Source organism: Sabethes cyaneus, chromosome 2 (assembly GCF_943734655.1).
Source record: "Sabethes cyaneus chromosome 2, idSabCyanKW18_F2, whole genome shotgun sequence".
NCBI classification, from domain to species: Eukaryota; Metazoa; Arthropoda; class Insecta; order Diptera; family Culicidae; genus Sabethes; species Sabethes cyaneus.
The window spans coordinates 84271783-84299003 of record NC_071354.1 but is presented as its reverse complement, the minus strand read 5'-3'; the positions used below and the strand labels follow the sequence as shown (position 1 = coordinate 84299003).

Sequence of the window (27221 nt, the reverse complement as noted above, 5' to 3'; positions counted from 1 at the left end):
TTTGTTAGGGTTCAAGAAAAGGCCCAAGGCCAACACCTATGTGGATTGAGACGAAATGAGTCTAATGCCAAAAGTTTGAAAACACTAAAACGTTGGAAAGTTAGAATATCTAAAAATAAAAAATAAAAAACCTAAAAATAAAAAATAAGAAAACTTATCCAATTTAATTCTACTATGTGTATTTTATTCAATGACAGATACGTATTTCGCCTACGACTTGCAGGCTTCCTCAGTGTCTGTTTTCGAACAGACTGTTCGTCTGTTCGAAAACAGACACTGAGGAAGCCTGCAAGTCGTAGGCGAAATACGTATCTGTCATTGAATAAAATACACATAGTAGAATTAAATTGGATAAGTTTTCTTATTTTTTATTTTTAGGTTTCGTATTCTACTAAGACGCTCCAAAAACTTCAGTCAAGTTAGAATATGACCGTTGACTTCAGGAAGGTAAGATTCATAGACGTACAATGTAGATACTGAGAAGATTATACGCGCCCAAACAAAACTTTAAGGGCCAGTAATATTTTCCATTTTAGGTCATCACGTTTCAAAACGGAGAGAAATTTCTTTACAGGCTTGGAATAATATCGTATGTTGAATTGTTCCTTTTTTGCGGGGGAGAATGTGGCATCCTGGTAAATATACCATATTAGAGGATGGGCCTGAAATGTATAATGCGTGTTGTTTACACATTATTTGGCTAGTTGCCGGTAGCGTGTAACTGACACAGAGAGAAAGTGTCGAAAGTCTGTGGATAGCTTCCCGCGTGAAGGGAGCCGGCAGTTAGTAACGGAGATGGCGAATTAGAGGATTGCACATCTACCAAGGCCAGAATTGTTTCCTTGTCATTGCCTCCTCTTTTTGGAAAGAATACATCAGTAATCTCCGGATTTGGGATGCGATTTTCATCCACAGCTACTGCCACAGCTGTGTCTTAAAGCCGCAGGCTTGGGTTTTCTAAGCTATGGTTGACAAATTCGGGCTTCATGTGTTCCCGTCTTCGCTCAACAACTTTCAAAAAACTTCCTTGATAATAATCGTCATCGAACTCAACTGTTCTCAAACTGCAACAATGTGTGAAACTTCCGCATCCAAATTAAAATGAAAAATGCGGACTTGTGAAATAGTGATTTGCATAAAATCAAAGAGCTGTCATATTTTTCCAACTAAACAAACTCGTATTTTGCTTCCCGATCGGCCCGAAAGTTAGTCAAACAAGCGAGCAGAGCATGTCATGCAAATCGGCTGAAACCAGCCAGGAACCGTCGTAGTTCCAGTGGCTCCAGAATAATTCAAATTAAACAAAGTAAACACTGCTCAGCGTGTATGTACCGGTTCCGCTCGACTGCGGCTACTGCGCCAAGAGAACTCTCGAGCAGCCAGGCGGTCCGGCATTTCCGTCTTTATCAGATAAAGCCAATAAAAGTGGCAATTAAAATTCGCTTTAACAACACTTTACGCTGCCGCTGCTCGTCAGCCGGTTGCAGCCGGTCGGTGGCTTCCGAAGTGTTCCGAAATATGTATTGATCGAACCGTGCGCGGTCCGCGGTCGGTCGAGAAACCAACTCAGGATAAATTCTGCTCAAATTTATTCAAATTCACCCAACCATGGCACATTAGCGAAACTCTTTTCATTTTTTTGTTTTCGAAGCCATCTCTCCTCGCCGGAACCGCGAGCGCTGAGTGCACGGATTTCGCGGAATAAAAATGCACTGGCACATATGCACGAAAATGAATTATTTAGCACGGTTTATGACTTTTCCCATAAATCGTTTATCACGCGGCCATGAGCTGCGGCCGACCTGGATCGGGCTCCTCTGCTGGTTGGCATGGCGGGGAAGCTGAGGCGATGAGCGTCTCCAGAAGGTGTTCCGCGTATGATAAATAGCCATGCAGGGCTTCAGCAAGCAGCAGCAGAAGCAACAGCAGCCTGAGTGGGCGTAGAATAAAATTTAAATGCATTATGATAATGTGCCAAAAGTGCAATAAAAAGATGTTTCATTATAGGAGTGATTCTTTTTTTACATCTGAAAGTCATGGAATCGTGGGGTAAGCCCGACCGAACAAGACAACAATGAATCTACGGGGCAAATTGGCCCCGATCTTGGGCGGTTACGAAACCAATTGCGCTGATGCGTACGCGATCGCTTGTTTGTATGTGTGTTTATTTGTGTGCAAGCGCAGTTACGCCTGAATAATGCTCATTAAACTGTCAACATGGGAGGCGATTAGCAGTATACGATTCAGTGGCTAGTTTATGGCAAATCCACTGACCCGGCCCGGCTCTTTACAGTTCGAATGCAGCACACCAGTGGGTGGAGGCCAATACTGTGCAATATCCTCTGCCGATCCAAGACTCCAATTACGATCGTTTATTTATCCGTAGAAATTCTATTAATAAAACTAGATTTCACTACTTTGTAGATGATGGCAGAGTGAGTATCAGGACGGACGGATGATCCTCCGACGGTTTCTCGACTCCGAAGGGGTTTGCTTTGCCAGTCGTAATGATAATTAATAAGACGAGAGGCGACCGGCGACCGGCGAAGCCTCTGTGCTCTAGCTCTAGCTCTAGCTCTCTGTGATGTGATGCAGGACGGGCTCAAATTAAGGCGTGTGTTGATGAGCACAGCAATAAGTACTAATAAATTGATTTGTTGCTGGCAATAGGCGGCACAGCGGGAGGTCACCCATTCGAGGTGAATGTTTTTGCAATAAAGTGCATCCTAATGCATAATCTAATGAGGTGTGCACAAAATGAGGAAATGCTCGATCGTACAATGGTGCTTTGTGGTGCACAAACTTCACAGCGAAATTTACGACAGTTCGAACTTGATTGAATTTTATTGCCGTTGATTTGAGATTACTCCTTCACCATCTATTTTTCGCTGGATTACACAATATTTTTCTAAATTTTCTCATTACCCCAGAAAATACAACCAAAGTTGCAAATTATGACGTCCAAAAATGCAGTTTCTCCGCTGTACTCCAGGAGGAAAACGATCCTTTCACTCTCGCCATCAATTCTTCCATAGCACCAATCTAGCGAATTTCGTTGTTCATCACGACTCAATTAGGACTATCTTGATCTGCAAACCATGCAACGGGAATTCTGTTGCATCAGCCAGCACGCCAACAACCCAATCGCAGCTAGTTTCTACCCGGTGAAATTAATTGACTATCGGGCACATCATGGAATACGACGCCGCCGAACCGTTCGTCGTTGTTGTTGTTGTTGTTGTTGTTGTTGCGACGACGCAGGCATTCGAAACAAGTTTATAAAATTGTAAACATAAAGCGGCCCCTTGTACCGGAGGTTCAAGCCACCTACCAGATCGATGCACCTGTAGAGCACACTTGCTGCACCGCCGCCTCGTGCACATCATTGGATTGCATTCTGTTTGGCAGATACGCCACCGCTCGGTCGGGTTTGCTTGACAACCGCTGCTGACCGCACTTTGCTGCTGCAGCAGCAGCAGCAGCAACAACAACAACCGTCCAGGTCAGCCAGAGTTGAAAGTAATAAAAATGCAAGTATTTTCCTCTTGCCTTTCTCCAGTTCCGCCCAGCCTACCGGGACGATTACCGCTCGAGATCGCCCCTTCTTGAGCGCAAAAAGCCCATAAAATCACAGTGACGAGCACGCTTCGTCGGAGCTTGTGCCGATGGATTAAAAAAATGTTAAATTGAATTACAAATAATGACTGTATGTGTTTAATCGCCATCGCGCCATCTTTACTCTTTCCGCACGTATCACGATAAGCGCACGTGACATCGAGCGGGTGGAAGGACAGCTAACCATAAAATCGAATTTGATAGACGTCTTCAGATTCTGTTTTTTTGCCGTACCGAACTAGGCAAGCAGGAGCAAAGAAGATGCTCTCGACGACGACGCTTTCGGGATATGCTACAAACAGCAAATTAGGACAGAGAAAGTGATCATTATCACACATAACGCCATATCCAGCAGCAGCAGCAGCAGCAGCAGCGGCGGCAGCAGCTGTAGTAGCAACAGCAGCATCCGCCTGCGTCAGTTTCGGCCATCTTGGATGGTTGCTAATGTCACAACCCTCCCTGCGGTTGTCGTCTATAAACCACCGGGGAAAGAGGATGGGATGAAACCAAGTCACTCACTCACTCGCTCACCGGCCCGGTGCGCGACGTTGTCATTCGCGATCGCGCTAGTCGCGTACAATATTGAATATTATTACCGGCCTTAAATTATGGTAATAAATTACGAACCGTTTTGTTCGCCAGCCATCTTCTCCGGTCGTATCGATACTTCGCGACATCCCGCTAAACGCTTGTGTTCTTCGCCACTTCACGCTAATGAGTGGTCATTTTTCTCTGTCCGTCCCTCCAGCGCGTCACTCGGTCGTGCGTTCCGCTCGCGTCACGGCCTGCCCGACCCGGGGACGGGAGCCTTTTAGCAAAACAAACTTGCGCATCCAACCAATTTAGAAAGAAAAACAACGTCCTTAGAAGTCGCCAATCGTCACACATCGCACGGTTTGGCAAATTCATCAATGCCATCCATCCCGACCCGAGACCGAGTTCGCAGCCATCGGGGGCGCTCCGAGAGCAGCCACGAATGCGGTACAAAAATTTACAGCCTCGGAGCAGTGTCAAAAGTGAAACATATTTCACTCGACCGCCACGCTGGTCGGGTCGGTTGTGTTGGCTGCGTTGTGTGCGAATTTTTACGACCCCACTCCGGCTCCGGTTGCCACGGTAATGGACGGGGGAGCCTCACGTGGCCAACCGGTCGGGCAGCGCTCTAAATCATTGGCTTCGACCCACTATCCGTTCGTCAGTCATCATGCCGGGAGTTTGAGGGGGGAATCTTCGCGCAGTACGCAACTTTCCGGGTCCCTTCTTGATACATTGTGTCAAAACGAGCGGTCGGTTCTTACGCGGTGGTTGCTTTTGATTAGATTATATATTCGTTTTGTAACAACCAAAGTTTAATGAGATTGTTTTTATCTGGTTTTTATTTTTCAGATGAACCAACAGTGCAAAGTATGTGGGGAACCAGCGGCCGGGTTCCACTTCGGAGCATTTACATGCGAAGGGTGCAAGGTAAGCATTGAATTTTTGGATGTCTTCTAGTTTAATACTAATTTTAGTGGAGTTTTGCATCCTCCTCTTACGTCAATAAGGGTGTCCTGAAAAAATACTTTTAAAAAAATAGACATTCTATAGCTTATTGGAAAATTTTTATATGATTTTTGATAATTCATTTGAATTTAACGTGAATATCTTTGATAGAAACTCGTTTTGAGGCTAAGCGCTAAGGGCAAAAATGTAAAATTGACAACAATCGTAAAGACTTCCGTAGAGTTTTACAAGCTGACGTCACGAATGAACGTGATTCACCATCCGTGGTTTCACTATCTGTTTGTCAAATTTAGCGTGTTTTTCATAAATTCGAGTAAAACGACTCAAAAGTATTATCCAGCGGTGTTCTCTTTCAAGCTATGTGAAATGTCAGCTTTTGTACTTTCCCGGCTTGTCATTAACAATATTCAATTTTAGGATTTTAACTCATACTCTAATAGCGAATTCATAAATTAACCTGGCTCAGGTCGATTAGCACTCAGTTTTAATCGAAGTGCTGTCAAAGCGTTCATAAATTAACCGAGATTGCATCTCGGTGAAACTGACAGCATTCAGTTTGAAGCGCAGGTTAAAACTGTCTAGCATTACGGTTTACGGGTCGATCTGTCAAACTGCCCGTATCGTTCATAAATTTCGGGTTGGAGTTAGCACGAACCCAGGTTAATTTATGAATTCGCTATAAGTCTATGTAAACAAACCGCTGATAGACGTCAAAGAAGTAAGGTTATGTTCGGCCGTGCAACATAACCCGTGTTACTACAACCGTGCGTGCATTGAATGTCAAAACCAAGCTATACCCAAGCCTAATAGAGAAGTTATTGTAATTTTGTGGAAATGATAGGAAGGTTTTGTGCCTGCGGGAAAAAAGGCTACTGCTTCATTCCCAGGGGTTTTCCTTTTCCTATTAATAATAATAATAAATAAATAAAAATAAATTAAAAGAAGGCTACAATTTCAAAAAGTTTTCTAATTTTCAAATTTGTTATTCTTATTAATCCATATTAGGTGTTAACCGTGACGATCACTGAGTTTGTTCATAAACACAGTAGAAACAGTGCTGGTTTTTTCACTGCTCAAATTCACAGGGGTATGGAAATAATCAGTTTTTTCCGTGAAATTGCTGTAAACGATTTCCTTGTAGTTCTTCTTCGCACAAAATCGGTTTTACTACACTTTTGCTACACAAATTTTTGTAATGCAATCGTTCGGGAATGAAATTTGATATCGTTGGGCTCCCAAAATGGCTGCTTCCGTGTATCTTTGGTACACTGAGTATTCCTAGTTAGGGGCCATCCAGATACCACGTAGACAGAAAAATACCAATTTTCAACCCCCCCGTCCCCCTCCGTGGACAAGCGTGGACATTTGCTCAACCCGCACCCCCCTCCCCTGTTTGTCCACGTGGACATTTTTTACATTTTCAAAATTTTGATTTTCAACTTCATTTATGCAATATTTATTGTAAAAGCTTACGTGAAAGGAAGCTCCAGTCTAAAGTCACCGACACAATGCATACGAATTTTTAGTCGTTGCGGAAATTTGAGTTTTTCCATGGTTGTTCCGTCTATTTTCCTCAGCGTCTTAAAATCCGTATGTAAGGTGTTTGGATCTTAATTCATGTTCTACTGCAAATTATTATTATCGACTGCAAGAAAGTCCGTTTCAGCTTACCTTTCACTTGACGATTCTTCTTTGTTCAGAGCATCCCCTACTAGCACGGTTGTTACAAAGTTGTTGTGGTAGCCGAAATATGACTAATTTCAGTCTTAATTCGGTTGCTTCAACTAAATGGACCTAAAGTATGCTACTGGGGTCTTTGTCTAACTAGAGCACTTCAGCTGGGCCGTCTACTTCAACACAACACAAGATCTTTCCGACACGATGTGATTCGTAAAATTTTCTAAAGGTGAATCCTTTTGGAAATACGTTGCCCATGGATACCTTTTTTGTGGTGAGCTGCATTTGATGTTGAGGCAAAATGCCATCCACATTTGGTGCAAGCGATGCAATATTCGTGGATTCATCCAGACTAGGCAGTCAACATCTAAGTGTACTAACGCAGGCTTAATCTTTTCAACAAGATTTATGCCAGATATGTGCTCTCGTAATGCTCGGTTCATGTATTTAAGTCAACATGTGCCTCAGAAGATAAAATTTTATTTAAGGTGTAATTAGTCGTCATCGTTTCTGCCAATTTCAAAAGAAGTTTTTTTGTTTGAAACAAAAATTCTGTCCATGAAAATTAATTCGCTGTGTTCAGATTGGCAAGAAGAATGCAGTATTTACGTTTTTATAAACAGAATCCCGCTTTTGGGCCCAAAAACTGCTTCCGAAATTGGGCTCTCCGACGAAAAGCTAATGACTGCTAATTTCCCGTTAAGCTAAAAAACAATCACTGATCAATGGTCAATGTTTTTAATTTCTATTTTTTGTAGGAAAAAAAACTTGTCCACATGGACATTTTCCATACCCCCTCCCCCCCTTTCGTGGACAAGCGTGGACATTTTTATACCCCCTACCCCCCTCTAAGCTGTCCACGTGGTATATGGATGGCCCCTTATATATTCGATTTGATATCCGTTATTTTCACCTTTTCGCACCTTTTCGTGTGTGTTTGAATTGGTGGGAAAAGATGTGTGCGAGCGTCAATGCATTGCATACATGTGTACACAAACCCACATTCTAATACACACAGTAGTATGCATTAGTTCAACTTTAATTCGACAGACAGCATTACTGTTACTGTCTCTCGACTTTTGGTGGAATAGCCAGTTTTCTTGATGGAATGTTTTTGATTTTTGGCAAGTGCCAAACTTGACTCTTGGCTTAGATTATTTAAGAATACAGATACGTCCCTCTTCGTAGATTTAATCGTCAGTAAAGTGGCTCCTGACGGCAAAAGGGGTTACTAACCTGTGATCGTGCAGCATTTTCATAGGCACACGATTGAGTATATCATCTGTCACTAACACTTGTGTAAAATGAGAAGACAATACAGAGTCTACGATAGTCTAGTACACCCTACCGCCAGTAGATAGTGCTGATGGCATACTTTTTAGTCATGTATGAGGAAATGAAAGACAGGTGTATCTAGTTCATTTAATAATCTAAGCTCTTGGCAAGCGCTTATCTTTTTTCTAGTACCTGGTACAGTTTTTAAGGCACCGGTCAATCTGCAATATATTGATATCAAGCTTTGGTTCGACTGTACTGCGTCGAATGCTTTATTGCATGTGGTTGGTTGAAAAATAAAGTTGTTATAATAAACATAAGGTCGCACTGCTTTTATCAAATCTTTATTCCTTAGGCACAAATCGGCTCTTGGTTATTAATGCTGTAACCACAAAACTTAAAACACTGACGAACTGACATGACACATAGAAGAACATCCTTTAAAAACCATCGTCCTACACATTTTGCTTGCACACTAGCACCCTCTGTCATGCATGTTGCGGAGTAGCTTGCATTTGCAGGGTTTTATGCTGTAGGGTTTTTACATTTGCATGGTTTTATACTGAAAACTCGAAGCAACACTCGCGCGCCGCGGTGTGGTCATGTTGCGAAACATGCTTTTTTGAAAAATGAGTGGTTTTTGATTGGACGATGGAATTAACGCGAGTGTCTCGTCTGTTTGTCTGTGCTTAAAAGTTAACATATTTTTATGAGGCGAGCATGAAATGCGACAGTTGAAGCGTCTTCTCCTTGTTACATCTTCAGGAAAGCTTGGTGTTCGGCAGATGTATCCGTCATTGAACCCAAAAGTGTTTCAATGTTGATTACCAATTCTGTAAAGCAATTCGAATGATTCAAACTAGGTCGTAGGTTAGCGACTTTGACAATCGTCTGTAGCTCTTTTCCGAGCGACAAATATAGTAAAGATCATTCGTAGGAACCGAGGCCAGTAATGTAACGATCGACTGCGATGAGTTGGAGGTAATCGATGAATCGTTGTCTACCTTGACTCACTGGTAACGGCGGACAATGACACTATCCGTGACAATGATCCATCCGGAGACATATTATCAGCGGAAGTCGCTCGAGGAGGATCTGCGAGTGCTCGGAGTTTTCTAACGACGAGTGCTAAGAACGATCTTAGGCGGGGTACAGGAAAACGGAGTATGGAGGTGAAGAATAAACAATAAGCACAGCTCTATGGCGAACCCAATACCCACCAAGTGGCTAAAGTTGGACGAATATGATGGGCAGGGCATCTTTCAAGAATTCTGGACAACTGCCTTGCTAAAATGGTGTTCGCTTCAAATCCGGTAGGAACATGCTTAGACCAGGTGTAGCGAGATCTGGCGGAGAGTACGCGATATACAAGATATTGGAGAGCCGGAAACTTTATTCATCAGGTTTTGTCCTAAGACCGCAAATGAATCTTTTGTACAAGATATTTCATCTTGAATACAATGGGTACACTAGCGCCACTACTTGTCTAGGGACTATGAAATATGTCAAGAACCTGCAGGATCGCCAATGTGTAACTTACCTCGGAGAGACTCAATTCAAAAGCAAGTGTGGTTGGTGCAGTCCTATAGTGTTACCCTAGTAACAGAAGTATAGAATAAATAAGTGTCGTTTTGCTTTGCCGATTGACTGTCCTGCCGAAAACATAACGTTTGGAATCATCAAGAGTTGATAGCTCCACTTCGTTCTTAGTACCAGGTTATACTCAACATTAAGCTTAATTCCCACCGGCATGCAGCAGGAACAAAGGGGTTCAACGAGCCAAATGGCTCAAACAGGTCGAAAGCGACTTGCGACTTCTGAGACGTCTGGGCAATTGGCGATGAGTAACCCAAGATCGAGTTGAATGGAGACGACTGTTTGAAATAGCACGAGTTACCACAGCTCTATGTTGACGACGATGGCGAAGGTTTATGTCCATAACAACAAGAAGTACTATCTACTAGTGTTAGTAGGTAAACCTTGTGCATAGCTTCGATGAGGTGAACTAGTTCATAACCTTCCTTCTGTAGTACCTTAGAACCGGAGTAGTTTGCGCTGTTTCATAAAAATATCTCGCCAATGAATTGACGGCCAGTAGTCCTGGACTACTCGCCGCCAATTCATTGAGTGACCCTGTACGTTGAGCTCCTACATTCCTGGTGCCTGTGCAGTTCGTGAAGAGAAAAGATGCACAGCCGTAAGCATCCCAAGGGCCACTGTAGCCTCCAAACTTTCGCCAGTTGGAAATCTCTCCAAGTAATTCCTGTAGCACGTGGTTCATACGTCTGAGTCACAAAGATACAGTCTCAGTCTCAGTCGCAAGTTCGTGAAGGATTACCGGTCTGATTGACGGTTTTTATATCGTCAACTTTCTGTGGTTACGTATACTTCTTCGAATCGTCAAAACGAAACATCTTGTGCAGGGAAAAGGTGACCCGACTTCCAGCTTCAAAGTTCCTTGAATCTCCTTACTCCTTACGTATTCCTGTCGGCGACGACCAGAGATCCCAAATATAAAGACTCGTCAATCACTTCAAGTTCACCGTCATTAATGACCATTGTCGTGGAAGGCAAACGTTTTATACTATGGAACCTCTTTCTACCACATATTTAGTTTTCGATGGAATAATTTTCAGCCCAATCCTTCTAGTCCGTCCGTCTAGTTCCGTTCATATACTGGTGTAGATTGCCTCCACCATTCCAAAATTTGTAGTAATGATGGCTAGTTTTATTGAAGACCTAGTCTCTTGTCGCGAGGCGCGCTCGTCGCTTCACACGAGAGTACCCGATCACTCGCTCCAGGGTTATTTTATCAGTTTGTCCGGAAAACCGTGCTCGTGCTTAATCTACCATAGCTCTTCGCCCTCTGTTATATCGAATGCTGTCTAAAAATTCACGAAGATATGATGTTTGGGCGCGTTGTACTACGCTCATGTCCGCAAGATTTACCGAAGTTTCAAAATGACATTTGTAACAATAACTCCCTTAAAACTCTCCGGGTACTGCCCTACGAAATATCTTGCTATTGGGGATATACGACGTAAGAGTATCGGATAGAGAACCTTGTAGACGGCGTGACCAGCTTAATGCCGCAGTAATTACAGCAATCGACGCTGTCGCCATTTTTGTAGTTGTGACAAATTACACCAATCTATTCACTCCTCCGCTAGTTTCTTCTCCTCCCAAATCCTGGAAATTATCGTAGGTATAACATAACATTGTTACTGATGAGTTCAAGAATCAATCCTCTTTTACGCCTTAGTGTGCTCCTTGACTTTCGCGGTTTAGCCAATCGAAGCCCATTTCGGTTTTACGAAATTAATGAGCTTCATAGAGGAGACTCCTAGAATTCGTCAACTTGTTTCAACATGATACAAGGCGTCTTGATATGAAGACCATCACCATATATGGTTATAAGGATAAGGATTACCTTGCAGAGTACTTTGAAGGTAAACAATTCAACCCAGCTCTCATATACATACAGACTACCTAGCTAGCATTTTCATATGTATAAAAAAGGTAAAAATCAGCATCACGTACAGATATACATGCTAAATAAATCGTATTTCATGCGCAAAATTGGCATATCCGTACTGTTTTGGAGGCGATATACGTGATTCCGAATAATTTTGAGCGTTACGACTATATAACTATTTATATACGATAATATCCGATTAAGCGCGAGTCGCTCCGTACTACTCTACGATTTTGTGCTGAAAATCGTATGTATGTCAGTCATTATCATTATATACGACAGAAAATCAACTTGATCCCACTTTATCCAGCTTTAGTTACGATTTCGAGTTTGTTAGGAGATATTTACGATAGTTTTCGTACATTGCTATACGAGTTGGTGCTAGCTGGGTAGTCTCCTTTTTTGAGGTTTTTGCCAAGATACCTTGCATCCAGTCCATCGTAAACTTCGGTTAAAATTTTATCGATTTCTAGTGCTCTTTTTTACCTAACTTTGGCACCTCAAACTTGTCGCAGTTGATGGAGCGTCACGCTCTGCTGCTTTTGTTGGTCTGAGATACTTGAAATTCGGAAGAGTTGTTCAAAATATCCATTGCAACACAACACTGCAAGCTGCTCCATACGTTCAGTTACTAACTGGTCAGCTGTATCCTTGAGCAGCTTCGATATTGGTTCTAACGGCGAAAAAAGGCACATAATAAGCGAACGTCACCATTGGTGGTAACTCTTTCTCCTCCTCAGCTAGCTAGTCGTAGCGGTTGGCTGGTCTCTGGTGTCCTCTCAATGCAAACTTTCAACTCTCTTCGCTCATCGATCATCCTCAGATTTCATCTGAAATTCATTCCGATGACGTTCTTGATCACGCCTATTGATCAGCAAGAGTTCCACCAGGTGCTAGGTCTGAGGCTCCAGATACTAGTTATTCAACGGAAACCGTTTTCAGGTCTGCATTTTCCGCCAGAGAATATCATAATGGCATCCGATTTTTTTCGCACGCCCATCAATGACAAAATGGTGGTGCTGTATTTGTTACGTTGTTGCGAGGTTCCTTCTCCATTTAAGCTGTACAGATGTGGCCTATTTAGTTTTCTGTTCGACCTGCACGGGAAAGCCACGTGCTGGTTACTGCCCAAGTAACAATTTGGGTTTTATTACACTCTTATGATGGCATTTAAGACCAAAATTGGTCATGAAAACTGCCATAAGAGTACAATAAAACTCACATTGTTGCTTGGGTGGAGTAGGAGTGGACCCCCAATCGCCATAATATTCATGTCACAGAACTATACAAAACTCAAGTCTTCTACGCCATAGCGTTCCATCATGCGTTCGAGGTCCACGTTGTTCTAGCAAATCGTCGTATTAAAGACACCTAAACTAATTAGGAGGACTGCCTTTGGGTCTTTCTTAACCAGACTGTGGACTAGCTGTGTATAAAAACTCTCTTTCTTCTACAAGTCGGCAGAAGCGCGAAACACTGAATGATCGTAAAGTCCCTCACCTGTGATCTGAATCTGGACGGTTAGCTCCCAAGCCGTCATCCGATCATATCTACCATGTTATCGATGAATATCAATGTTCAACAGTGGCGTTAAAACATGCTATTTGCATTTTTAATCTCCGCCAGGTTTTGTACTACAAAAATTTGCTTCATACAAGTGTTTTTATTTGACACAACTTTAACAAAATTTTAAGCTACTCTTTTTTATTAATTTTTACTCATCACTATCAAAGCCAACCTTATTGAACCGCCTCCAACCCTGACCGAAAATCACCTCCCATCATCGTCACTGCTTCCCGTCATTATCTTTACCTCCCCGCGAATGGGAACCTTGATTTTCAAGCACAAAATTACAACCTTAGTAATGATCTACAATTGAGCAATCTGTTGCAAACAATGAAACAGCAGAAAAACGACCGTCTTAAACCGTTTCACTACCATCGCCGCCACCGCCGCAGCGCCGCCGCCGTCCGGAGTCTTTAAACGGGGGCGGATAGTTGTCGCAATCACTTAGGAAACCGCCGGACCTGCCCTAGCGGAAAATAAGCGCCCTTTCAGTGACAAAATGTTGTCAACTGCATACACTTCACCCACATGCACACACGCACACACGGCACAACCCAGAATGCCGTGATACGGTCGCATTAATTTCACCGATTTTCCCTACGGCCGTACAAAGTTGTTACAGGTGGAGAAAAAACCGCGAACCAACCGATGTAACGTATGGTTCTACGAGCAATTACCTTCTCCCCAACTCCCCTTTTTTCCAGTCCTCCCATCCGACAACGGTAGTGACAAAACCGCCAAACAATCGGTACATAATGGTAATAAGATTGTCGTTTTTCTTTTCTATCAAAACATTTGTACGCGAAGCAGCTCGATGAGTGCGGTTTGTCTGTGCAGGCACTATGCAAGTCGTTTATGATACGCCGTCAGTCAGTCAGTCAGTGGTGCGACAGAGCCCACATACACGGGGTCCGAACCGAACCCGTGCGGCCAGTAGCAGAGACAGGCAGTGGCAGTAGCAACGACGGTAGCGAGCGGTTCTGATGCAACCGAAACCCCCCGCATTGTGTGCGGTACAATGTCTCGCGTGTGTCTCTATGGGCAGGTACCACCGACCAACCGCGCACGTCTCTAATGTGACACATATAAATTCCGCCCGTTCCGACCGTCGTCGTGTCGTCGCTCCTGATGCCGTTCGTTCCTAATGTGCCAACTTGTCGCAGAGTGAATGATATTGTTAGCATAAGCGCGGTTTATGCTTTTGTCGTCGTCGTCGACGATGGTGATGACGACAGACTCATTGGTGCAATGGGTTTGCAAGGATCGTAGACCATGCTCATTGCACTGGGTGGCATGAGCGGTCTGTCAGATTGTGAGTGAATCTTCTCGATGTGCAGCACTGCAATTCCCTTCCAAATTGCCGTGTCACTTTGATTTAATTAAAACGTACCCAACCATTGCGGCATCGGGCAGATACCGATGGGAGCAGCCCGTCCTCTTTAAAGTACAAGAACATGGTTCCGGTTTGGAGTTGATTGTTTCTGTTCGTGCGAACAGCAGCGATCGAATCCAGAACGTGCTGGGGATGTTTGAGTGAAGGGAAGGTTATGAGAATTATTGTTTTGCGGGACGGTGAACTGCATAGAAGATGCAGCCAGCTTGGCTGTCATCTGAACACGGTAGAACCTCGAACGTCGCAACTGTGCACTTGACAGAATACTCTGAATTACAAGCTATGATCCGTTGTAGATATCTTCCGCTGATACGGTATAAAAACGGAGCATCAAGAGCAGCATCTTTCGAAGCAAAGATGTTCATCGAGTGAAACGACCTTCACGGAATGGGATGGGGAAGCCTGTCAGCCTTCCTCTTTCCCTCCCCTTGATGACTAACCTATTTTAAACAGATATTTAAACTCCCCATCCACCTTACCGAATCGGGGAGTACCGAGAGGTTGTCTCTTACACCACGGCATGGCAGTTTCGTTATGATTTATAAAAACATTGTGTCCGCATCCGGAGCGCTGCCAATCTTTCCGTGTAGCTGCCGCGGCCCGAGCTACAAAAAAGGTAAAGATTTACTCCGTGCTTAGCCTCGTGTTCGGTCGATTGGTGTTTGCTGTTCTATAAATTTGATATTTTATTCACGACTTTTAATAACAGAAAAAGTGCAGCTCAACCTAGGCATAGCTCAAACGTCTGCGAAAAGTGATTGTTTAGCTCCCAATCATTGGACCCAAGCAGCAATGCCAAATGTTAATTAGAACTCTGATTTATGAGAACTCGAACGCAGACGCGACCGGGAGGGTGACAAAAAAGTGCAGCCCGAAAAGTCTCGGCTGCGCCAACGAACGGCGGTTACAAGCTAACGTGCCATATGTTAATTAGCGATTTAAATAAACTCATCATTTCGATTGTATCGCAGGCTGCGGTTGCCCGCCATATTGCTCAATACCTGGCTGCATATCCGTGTGGGATGTCACAGCGTGCTGCAGTACAGCAGAACTGTCACTCCATGTCGGGCCCGAGAACATACGGAGAACGCTGCTGCGATGATTCATCCCGAACCGGGGCGCTCCCCGGTGCTGCTCCAAATCGAGCAAAGGTGTTCTGATTCCCATCATTATAATAAGTAATGAGCCTCCTCGGAAGGTGTCGTTTCTACGGGTTTGGACTTGATTGAAGTCGGTAATGTGTCAACACTGAGCAATTTTTGCATTTTACGTTCGACTTTTTTTTTTGTCTCCGAGGACTTAAGTTGATCTTTGAGGCGAAGCTGCAACCATTTTGTATCACAAACCGCACTGGCAGCAGTTCGACGCCTACCGTGTGTGTGTGTGCGCGCGTGGATGGCACAAACACCGCAATTACAAATTTGTCAGAATGATTTACGAATTCGCGGTCGTACGTCAGACTGTTCCATTTCATTTTTCTGCATCTGCTGCTGCAGCAGCAGCACCAGCAACTACCAGTGGCGTAGCCGGACTTTGAGAGAAGATGGGGGCACTAAACTTATATCATATTACAAACCCGTTTTGTTTCGATTAAATTTTAATACCTTTTGAAATTTGACAGTTATCTTGACACAAAACGTAGTCCGCGTGCAACGCCTTGCGTCTAATTGACAGCGAATCGGAGGTACCCAACCTATTTTTTATAATTTCTGTAAAAAAACCTTTTTTGATGTGCTAATATAGATTCGCTCTGCGTGGTGAATGACCAATTGGTTAAAACCACATTAAATAATAATAATAGTAGATTCACTGCAATGGAGATAACATGAATGTATGACCAAAACGCCTAAATGTACCTCTAACGCTAAGTAACTCTGAGTTCCAACTACGTTATTGATGCTTGTCTTGGATGTAATCATGGCATTTGTTATGGTCTTCATTTACTTTTACGTATTAATTTGCTATTCTCAACTGTGACGCTGGGATTTTAATCAGGGAACTGACATCTGTACTTCGTTGTATTACGAATATTGTACTGTTTGCTACACAAATGTTGCGCCCCTGCCCATTCGGACCCACAACAAATTCTTCCACGGATGAAAGAGTGTTTATGAGGTTCTTGCACCAGCTGTCGCATAGGTCACATATATTCGTTTCAGCTTTTTACAAAGTTTATAGCGAACAAACTGCACAAAAATTTGGCGCCCGGCCAGGGGTCTGGTTTTCGTTACAGACGGAATGATGTGCTTATAGTTATAATTAATTTAGTGTATATTTTGAATCAATTGTTTTGATTTTTCCATTATTAAAAGCATCTCAACATCAAAGTACTGTTCAATCGTTTATCAATTCTTTCATCTACGGAGTATATTGAAGTAGAAAAGTGGCAATGCTTATTAAGTTTGTATAATGTTCCTCTTTTCCCAAGCTAAGGGATCCGTGTATCGAACCCAGCCATGATAGAAGCCAATTATATCTGCATTTGTACCCAACTTTTAACGTCATTCTGGAAGGTAGTTGGTATAGGGCAGTGGTGCCCAGGCATAGGTGTAAGGCGGGCCTAACAAGATCGCCCCATGAATGTCGCGGGCCGCAAACTGCGGCAACAAAAACCATTTTTTGGGAATCACCACGAGATTTAAACCGGAAAGCATTCGGAACCACGAGACGCACGAGACCTTACGACTGATTTGAGTGACCCCTGTATCATCAAAAAAGTTACCCATAAGTCCACCAGCTCCCAAATCAATCTGCGGGCCGCATGAAACATGTCGAAAGCCGCTGTTTGCCCATCACTGATATAGGGGGTCATCTTAAAAAATGAAAAAATATGAGTGCCCCGAAAAAATGAAAAACGACAAAAGATTTGAGCGCTAATGACTTAGCGGTTCCCCGATCGATTTTCTATATTTTGACGCTGTTCGATCGAAAATCTCCAACGCATCAACTCCAACAAAAATTTTTATTTATTCTATTGAAAGTACGAAAATGGAGAATAATGAAGCATTGTCCAACTGGAAATCCTCGTATCGTGACTGGTTGGAAAAGTTATCATCAAATTCAAAAGTTGTCATCAAAGGTCGCCATAATGTCACGCTACGGCTCTGGAACCAAATGTACAAATTCTAATGAAAAAGGGGTTCAAAAAATGGTACACAATGCAGTCCAAATCTGTTCCACAATCGGGAACAATATTTTATAAAAAATGTGGTCCTCGATGTAGGTCAAAATATGGTCCAGGTTCAAAATCAGGTTCAAAATCTGATTCAAAATCTTTTTGCAAGTTTAAAATTTGATTAAAAATATAGCCCAAAATGTGGTCCAAAACCTAGTTTATAATTAGGCCCACTTTAAGAATCTGGTCCAAAATTTGAGTCACAATCTGGTTCAACATTTGATAGAGACGTGGTCTGGAATCTAATGTTAGTTCAGAATTTGGTTCAAAGTTTGGTCCCACATCTGATCCAAAATCTGATCAAAAATGGTCCAAAATCAAATGTTATACTTCCATCCATTTGAATCAGATGTTATACCTTCCATCAGATTCTGGACGAGAATCTAAAGAAGGTATAACATCTGGTTCAAAATCCGATCCAAAATCTAGTTTGTGGATTAAAGTCTGATAAAAAATGTCGCTTAAAATCTGGTTTATATTCTGGTCCAGTTTCAGAATCTGGACCCAAATTTGGTCTAAAATGTTATAAAAGTGTGATCCAAAATCGGGTCAAGGGCCACAACCTGGTTAAGATCCAGAATCTGGTCCAAAATTGGATCAAAAATGTGGTCCAAATGAGGTATTATTGAAAGTCTGGTGCAAATCTGATAACAATGTGGTCCAAAATCTGATGCCGCTCTAAGATCTGGTTCAGGGGGGCTCCGTAGCCGCAAGGTTATCGAGTCTGCTTTGACAAGCGAGTGGTCGTGGGTTAGAATCTTAGTAGAATCAAGCCATTCCTTGTCAAGTGACTTTAGCATGGGTTCATTCTCAGGCCCCTCATTTACCCTTCCTTCATGCTGAATGCTTTATTTACCCTCTGAAGCCTCTTGACAGTGCAAATGTTCCTCCTATAGTTAAGTGTACTGGTCAGAGGTACGAATGAGTCCTCGCCAGGGACGGCTATAATATGGGATAGTACTGACAGCGAGTAATAAGTGGGTAAAGTAGATCAAGCTTTGAAGGAAGGGTAAATCCCAATACACACAAGCACGCATAAAATTTAATAAGTATATCGCTCATTCAATAGCGATTATTGCAAAAAGAAATGCAGTGCATGTCATACAGCAAACACCCGGGCGATATCACAATAGATCAACTATACTGGTCGCAGTGATGAGTCCACACATGAAAATAAAAAAAGATCTGGTTCAGGTCCCGAATGTGGTCCAGGTCTAGAATATGATCCAAAATGTAATCAGAAAAGTGGTTCAATATCTGGTACAAATCCGACAAAAATGTGGTCTAAAATCTGGATCAGAATCGGAGCAAAGCCAGAATGTGGTCCAGATCAGGTCTTGTATCAGGGTCCAAAATCAGATCCAAAATCAAATCCAAAATCTGATCAAAAATCTGATTAAGCAAAGGTAAAACGTGATTAAAAATTGAGCCTAGAATACAAATCTGCTCCAAAATCTGAGACAAAAAGTTGATAGAAAATGTGCAGTTCAGGTCCAAAAGATCGTCCAAACTCAAAATATTGTCCAGGTCATATTTCGGAGCTCCAGGTCCAGGTCCACAATCTAATCCAAAATCTGGTTAGTGGTTTAAAATCAGATCAAAAATATGGCTCAAAATCTGGTTTATATTCTGGTCCAGTTTCAGGATCTTGACCCAAATTTGATTCAACATATGGCCCAAAATCAACATCGTTGCAAGTATCTCAACCAAGTTCATGTCCAGAATCAGGTCCGAAATTTGATTGGAAATGTACTCCAAAATATTATCCGTAAACCGGTCCAAAACTGATAAAAATTTAGTCCATATTCTGGTCTAGAACCTGATGCAGCTCCAAGATCTGCTTCACGTTCAGAATGTGGTCCCGGTCTAGAATCTGATCCAAAATATGATAAAAAATATGGTTCAAAATAATAAAAAATCTGGTAAAATCTGATAAAAATGTGGTTCAAAATCTGGTTCAGAATCAAATGCAGGTCCAGAATAAGGTCCAGAGCTGGTCTTGAAACTAACTCCATAATCTAATCCAAAATCTGATCAAAAATGTTGTTCTAAATTAGGTCCAGAATCTATCTAGTTCAAATCTGTTCCAAAATTGAAACAAAAGTTTATTTAAAAAATATGGCCGACGATGTAGGAAATGTAGGAAAGGAACTTTCGGTACGATGCTGATCTAACAAGCCAGTCTGCAAGATACTTAGTCTCTAACACCGCTCCTGAGAAAGAAAGAAAACACCAACTTTTTCTTTCCTCCCAACCTTATGGGTCTGCCGCCAAAACCAGAGTATCTTTATTAAACTCAAGACCAGAGTGGCGAATGAACTTCCAGGTTTAAAACCACTCTCAAATAAAAATCAACACCAACCAACCAAACTCAAGACCTTGTGTCGTAAACTACCCTAACCGTGGAGAATTTTCCTCACCGACTTTAGGTCCCTAACCAACTTCTCCTAGTGGAGATAGTGCTGTTCTGTTTTACCTAGAGGCATGCTTTACCCCGTGTACTGAGCTTCCCTCTCGTGAGTTCATTTGTTGCCACTGGGGTGTGCGGAAAATTCTGCCAACAAAATTAAGCTAATCGAGCGTTCCGTCAGCACTCTCTCCGCTCACTTAATGTGCTCCGAGACCTCTGGCCTCACCTAGCAGGGGTCACGTGTTGTCAAGTAGAGCACCTCCGACTGAATGTGTTTAAATATTTTTTCAGGACTGTTGAAATTGCCGCAGAAGCGCATGTTTATCTGGAATAATTTTGTCCGTTCGCCAAACCATTTGGCGCGAACGTGGTGTTTTAAAATTTTATTTAATATGCCGCGATGTACCCATGTAGGGCATACATTCCAATTGAAACCATATACAGTGGACCCCCGTTCGTTTGAACGATTATTCATGCAAACTAACGGGGTTCGTTTTTAATTTGAACCCTAAATCCTAAATATGCTGAAACTTGTATGAACTGGCCGCCCTGCTCTTTATTATTGTTTTGGTGGTTTGATTTAGTCTCGTTTAGTTGGTAGTTTCAAGCAGCGAATATGTTATTCTCCGATCGGATTTCTATGGTAATCGTTGGGAAACGAAATGTGAAACTGATTAAACTAGGATTAAACACGCTAGATCAGTACAAACAAATCGTGTTTATGTGCATTGTCTGCGAAGGCAAATGATGCCATGTTGAGAATGACATTTGAATCATTTTTAATTTGCACATCGTGCAAACCAGCGGGGTTCAAATTAAAAAGTGTTCAGATTAAAAATGGTCAAACAACGGGGGTCGACGGTATTCATAATATTTCACATTTCTGTCATCGCTAGGCTGCCTGTTTCCCGACCGGCGTGGCTACTTTCAACTTGGAGAGTTCTGGTTCAAATCTCAAGATCATGTTTGCAGGGGATAGGGTACTACATTCCCCCCTTACAAGTCGTCGAATGTTCGAAACTCGACTGGAGGGTGTCCCGAAATTGTCCTGTACTATAACAATCGGCTGCGAAGCCTGGCGGTAAAGAAGAGTCAAGTTTTTATAGATGTTAGAGCCAAAGGCTTGTTTTAGATAAGCAATATCTGTAGCTACTTTTTCCTTTTATAGCTCTTAGTCAATGTAAAAAAAAATTAGTGTTATAAGGCGTAGTAAACCGGTACAGCAAATAGTGTCTGCGTAAAATTTATGATGTCTTGTAACAGTCCTTTAATAGGAAAACTATAAAACCATCAACATTTGGAATGGTTTTATCATAGTTTTAGACGACTCTTGAAAGTAACTATAAATCGATATCGATGAAAATAAGTTTTAAAACGTCTTTTGGAAATATACTTGAGAACATTCTTTAGTGTGAACCTCTCTTGTTTTATAAAAGTTTTATGGACGTGCCACAAGGTAGTAATTTGAGACCGCTATTATTCTCGTTTTTCATCAATGACGTCTGCGTAGCGCTTCGACTTGGATGTCGAATTTACTTTTTTATAACTGAATGATTAAAAATACGTATGGAAGACAATGAAGGTTATTTTGCGGCTGCTGCCTAGGCATATGTATAGCCCCGATACGGTACCGATACGCACCGGCAAGTCACCGAGTTGGGAAGCACTCGAGCTCCTGCCGAGCATGCTAGGGCGTTGTGCCTCAATCAAAGATCATATCAATCGTTATCGAACAGCATGGAAAGATTGAAATTACAAAATGTTGAAGTTCTAAGTAGATTTGGTAATTTTTGGTAAAAAAAAGTTTTCACAACTCGACCGTAAAGTTTGCCGCAGTATCGGTAAACATGGACTGAAGAACAAGTTCACTCCTAAACTACCACACATCAGTCCCAAAAATTAAAAAGCATGGCTTAAGTTCGCTAAACAATATCTCAATAGGGTGATATTTTTCTGTAAATGTGTTTTCTGGACGAAGTTCGAAAAAATTTTAACCAAAAAAGACAAGTGAGAGTGTGAAGAAAATTAAGTGAAGCGCTACAAGATCGCCATCTACAGCTTACAGTAAAGCACGGTAGTGGAAACAGCATCGTCTATGGCTACTTTTCCTGGGCCGGAGCAGGAAACATCCCATGTAACAATAAAGGTTTTATTACACTCTTATGGTGGTGGACCAACTTGGTCATAAATACAATCATAAGAGTGTAATAAAACTCAAAATGTTACTTGGGTGGAATCAAATTAACGGTATAATAACAGCTGATACCTACATTGAGAGCTGAAGGTTTTCCTCGATAGATCGATGGGTTCCTGATAAATTTTTCTTGAGATGACTATAGATAAACGACGGGTCCAAGTAACAGTACAAGTTTTAACGTGCACTTGTGATGGTTTTATTAAACCAAATTAGTCGTAAAAACCTCAAAAGCAGCGGTTATTTTCCCTGGAACTCACAGTATGTCCCTCGGACTTACTTTTGACTTTAAATTGAACGAAAAAAAGAGAAGTGTTTTGCCCGCAGAGGTCCCCCGTTCTGGGCACGCTACTGGCAGCAACAGTATAATATTAGCAGTGCAGAAAGTGACTCTGCACCAATTCTGCGCAGTTTACCACAACCACGCATTCCACGTCAAATCAGGAGGAAACTTACACGATCAAACCGATGAGCGAGTACCGATCGTAAAAGATCGTAATTTATTATAATGTTTGCACTCGTTATTTCCGAAGGGATCGTTCTGCCGTGCCGGGCCAGGCCAGGCCAGGCCACCGCCGGGGTGCTTCTTGGTGCTACTTTCCGTGTCCCGAGCCGCGCGCGGTGATGCGATGATGACGCGGTGCTTTACCGAGCACTCGAATGAACAACCGAGAGAGAGGTAGGGAGGGAGGCTCTTCCTCTGCTCGGGTGTATCGAGATCAGGGCGCACACCACACCTTCTTCGTCGGCTTTGTCGAATGCCAAGTGATCTCGAAAAGTCAGAAACCCATATCCTAGAGTTCTCCCGCCCGTTTCCTCCCGTTCCAGTACCAGCCGAACCACGAAGTCGACTGTATAAATTTAATTTAGGCGCGTATTTAACAATGATGATTATGAAATTTTTCCCCCGTTCTCGGGTGATTCATTTTCCTCGACGTTCCGCGTGCTTTATGGGTTGGGAGGGCGGCTCTGAACTTCATCGAAGTGTATATTTTGTTAATTGTGAAATCGGCAGATCGGATGCCCGCATTGTAATTAGAGCCCTACCGATCTTCGACCAGATTTTGATGCAACTATTTCCGATCCAGTGCTCTCGATATGTAGCAAGACACGATTAGCCACTTCCAGCCCCAGTCGGACGTGACTAGAGACAAAAGAACTGCCGCTAGTCGTGGACCCCTTTCGGGGCAGACAGCAACAATGGGCCGGGTCGTCGGTTGGCGTTCAATATCTTCGCAGCAGCGTAATTACAGATTTGTGTAATTTAGCTTCTGTCGAGAAGAGTGCGCCGCGGTTGACGGCGCTGAGCCTCGACTCTTCAAGCCGTCGTTCGAACAGCACGCTTGAGTGATTGATTGATTCGGTATTTAGCGCTATTCGTGCAAGCGCCCTATTCATCTTTTGTGCCTAATCGTATTCTTCGTCGGACGGAACGGATTTCTTCAGAATATTCAGAGTACGAAAGCGAAATTGGACGATATACACGGATGGATGGCCGGGGTCTATGCATAGAGTTCAGCGGCAATCAGCTGGGTGCAAATGAGCACCATGATCGGCAATTAATTATAAGAACGGAGGCTCGTTTGGCTGGCTTGTTGGGCTCCTGAGCGCAACCCTGCAGTAGCAAACGAAGCCGCCACCTCTGCAGAGTGTATGTACAAGTGGTGATAAATTAGAGACACTTTATAAACTGTAAGATTTCTCTCCTTTCTTCAAATCGAGAGTCACTGGAGTGCGCAATCAAATGCATCGGGCGGTGCGATCGGGTAAATTTCCTATTGGTTCAGTGCGGTGCGGTGCGGTCGGTGGTGGTGCTGCTGTGGGACAGAGGAAAGTGTGCATCTTTATGTACATCTTCGCAGCAACGAGTTTCAGCGTGGGTAATTAATAGTGCAACGCAAGTTCGCTTGATTAGAAATCGGTCTGACTGATGGACTGCTGGCTGCTGTTGCCTAGCTATATGTAAAGCCCCGGTACGGTACCGGTACGCTCCGGTACAGCGGCGAGTCACCGAGTTGGGAAGCACTCGAACCCCTGCCGAGCGTGCTAGGGCGTTATTAAGAGCTTACAAACGCGGACAAATGGCTCAATTGCGTAAGCTTCTCGGCCTAGCGTCTGGGTGAAGATGTACGTTCTCCATGTTTTTCTGTGCTCTATTGAAATTGGAAAACGAGGTGTTCCAGATGGGCGATCGTCGCTTTATTTAGAATAGAAATCATTTCGTTTTAGAGTGGAGACTTTATAGCAGATGGAAGGAAAAATGTTTTTTAATGAATGAATGATTAATAGAATGAAATTTTGATCAAAGCTAAGTATATTTTATGGGTTCCGATTGTTTCTATTTTATTGCATCATTCTCTCTAAGGGGGGAGGTGTAGTAAAATCAAATTTATCAAATCAAATCAATTAAATTCATGTAATTTTTCTTCGAATCTGGAAGGTATCTCAAATTTCGTTCAATTTTAAACGGCTTTAATTACTATTTACCCTGTAGGCGGTTATTTTTGGGACACAAGATCCATCTTTGCGATATACGTTACAAGTATGAGTAGTTTTATCATTTAGTTAACTATCTTATGGTTGATTAACCAACACTAACATCATTTCTTTTTTCTCTTTTTTGCAGTCATTCTTCGGTCGGTCGTACAACAATCTCTCCTCGATATCAGAGTGCAAAAACAACGGCGAATGTATCATTAACAAAAAGAATCGAACGGCATGCAAAGCGTGTCGGCTGCGCAAATGTCTTATGGTCGGGATGTCCAAAAGCGGATCCCGGTATGGTCGGCGATCGAACTGGTTCAAAATCCACTGTTTGTTGCAGGAGCAGCAGCAAGCGGCGCAACAGCAAGCTGCCAACAGCCAGAAGCCGGGTCAACCGCCGGTTCATGGAATGTTTGGCCCTCCTGGTGCGTATCCCCACGGAATGTACCGGCCTCCTTGTACCAAGGAAGAACTGATGCTTCTCGGGTTGGAAGAATATAGCAAACATCCTTCGGCATCGCCCTCAGTGAGCTCTCCCGATAGCCACAACTCGGATAGCTCCAACGAGATCAACGATCGTCGAAACGCTCTGCTGCGTCAGGGTAAACTGCATGATGCGTCCTCAATCAACAAAGAACTGTTCCTGCCGCTACCCTTCGGAGGGCTACCGCTGATGCCACCGCCAGGGTTCCTTCCTCCGTCGCACCTAATGTTTCCCGGATTCCACCCTGCTCTGTATCCACACCATCAGGGTCTACTGAAACCGGCTGATCCGACAACGATCCTCAGCAGTTCGCCGCTTGCCAACAACAACAGTCGCTTCACACCAAATCACAATACCAGTACCCACAACAACAACAATAACACGAGCAATAACAACAACAGTAGTGCTCCCGCGCAAACCGAAACCAAATCACCGGATTCGTTCTCGAAACGTTTCTACCTAGATGCGATCCTCGAATCACAACGGTGTCCCAGCAATGAAACCGCCGGCAGTGCGAAGGAGGAACCCGAACCCGAGGAGGTCGTCCCAGCTACCATGACGCCGCCACGATCACCGACGATAGTTCGCGGAACCGTCCAGCAGGACAATCCTATCGACCTAAGCATGAAAACTGGCAGCAGTTGCTCCTCGGAGGATCACCGAACCTCTGTATCTTGCGCGGACAGTGACGACGAACATCTGGTAGTCGTTTCCAACGATCGCAACTCACCTCCCGTTGCGAACCCGTTACTACCCAAATACACCAATAACAACACCCTGCCGAACAACAACAACAATAACAACAGCCATCATCAGTACTATCCGCATCATCCGTATCACAACAACCAGCATCACATCCAGCGGCACCAGAGTCCTTCGTCACTGGTGCGAGGGAGCGGGAGCGACTCGGAAATCGAAGACACCGAAACTGAATACGAGCGGGAGGTGAAACGGATGAAAGTGCAAGGTACGACCCCACTGGATCTGACTACGAAAGTGTGAGCAGCAGGTCGTCCCACTCCCATTCCTGCCACGCAAAGACCCACCAAACAACGAAGCAGAAAAGAACAATATGTTTGCCCCTAAAGGAAAGCACAAATTCTTAGCCAATCACAAGGCTTGTGAGGAAACAGAGAAGACTAGTTTAGTGTTTTTCTATTTGTAACAGATAAACCACGAAAAGTTCATTTCAAGGCAATAACATTCCTCTTGTCAACTATGCGATAAAAATTATGTAAATATGTTAAAATTTAAATTCTTTTGAAGAGAGCGCTGTATGACAACTACACAGTAGAATGGCGGCAAACTGTAAAAGAACCAATGGATAATACGAACTGAAATGTGTATTTAGCCAGACTGGGCCAGTTTACGAACAATCAAAAATTTTATGTGCCAGTAGCGTTATTGTAAAAAAAAACATGTATAATTTAGCCGGATAGCGTGAAATTAAAAAAACGAAAGGACAAAATGGTCAGTAAAAAAATCGGTTTCCTTCTTCCGTCGAATGGATTCGATACACCAAATTATATCTAGATAAGCAATCTTGTACAATGTGCCCGTGAACTCTGATTAGAATGTATCATGTCATGTAAGCTCAAATATTTATTTTCTCCGTCGACAACAAAAAAAAACAAAAAAAAACAATGTACCTATATATTCAGTCGACTCCTCGCTGCTTTTGTTTGCATTTAGGACCGGGTGGTGCTCCATTTGCTCTCAAACGGACAAACTTTTCCAAAGACACTTTGTCGCTGGCCGAAAGCCTCCTCCTGAAAAATAACAGAACTGGTCGGTTCATGATGCTTGCAATGCTTAACCCAAGCCCAAGGTGTTTGCCTATTGCAGTCACATCTGTCATCGTACCGGGCGTACACTGTGGCACCGCACAGAAGCCTTCGGGCGGACATGACTGTCGAGTCAGCTAGCCAGCAAACACTATGCAACATTTCCCATTTTGCTACCGGAATTTC

General features: G+C 43.1%; 1 protein-coding gene across 1 annotated transcript; it reads left to right on the top strand.

The window, feature by feature from the left end:
* Positions 1 to 5001: 5001 nt before the first annotated feature.
* LOC128737510 (knirps-related protein-like) lies at positions 5002 to 26253 on the top strand. Its single transcript, XM_053832164.1, has 2 exons — positions 5002 to 5079; positions 24910 to 26253. The coding sequence occupies exons 1-2, from the start codon at positions 5002 to 5004 to the stop codon at positions 26251 to 26253; spliced, it is 1422 nt and encodes a 473-aa protein (XP_053688139.1).
* Positions 26254 to 27221: the final 968 nt, after the last annotated feature.

Excerpts from the sequence above, each read along its gene's own strand:
- LOC128737510 (XM_053832164.1), top strand. The coding sequence starts at position 5,002 with ATGAACCAACAGTGCAAAGTATGTGGGGAACCAGCGGCCGGGTTCCAC. Across the intron at positions 5,080-24,909 it reads TTACATGCGAAGGGTGCAAG|TCATTCTTCGGTCGGTCGTA; the intron begins GTAAGCATTGAA and ends TCTTTTTTGCAG.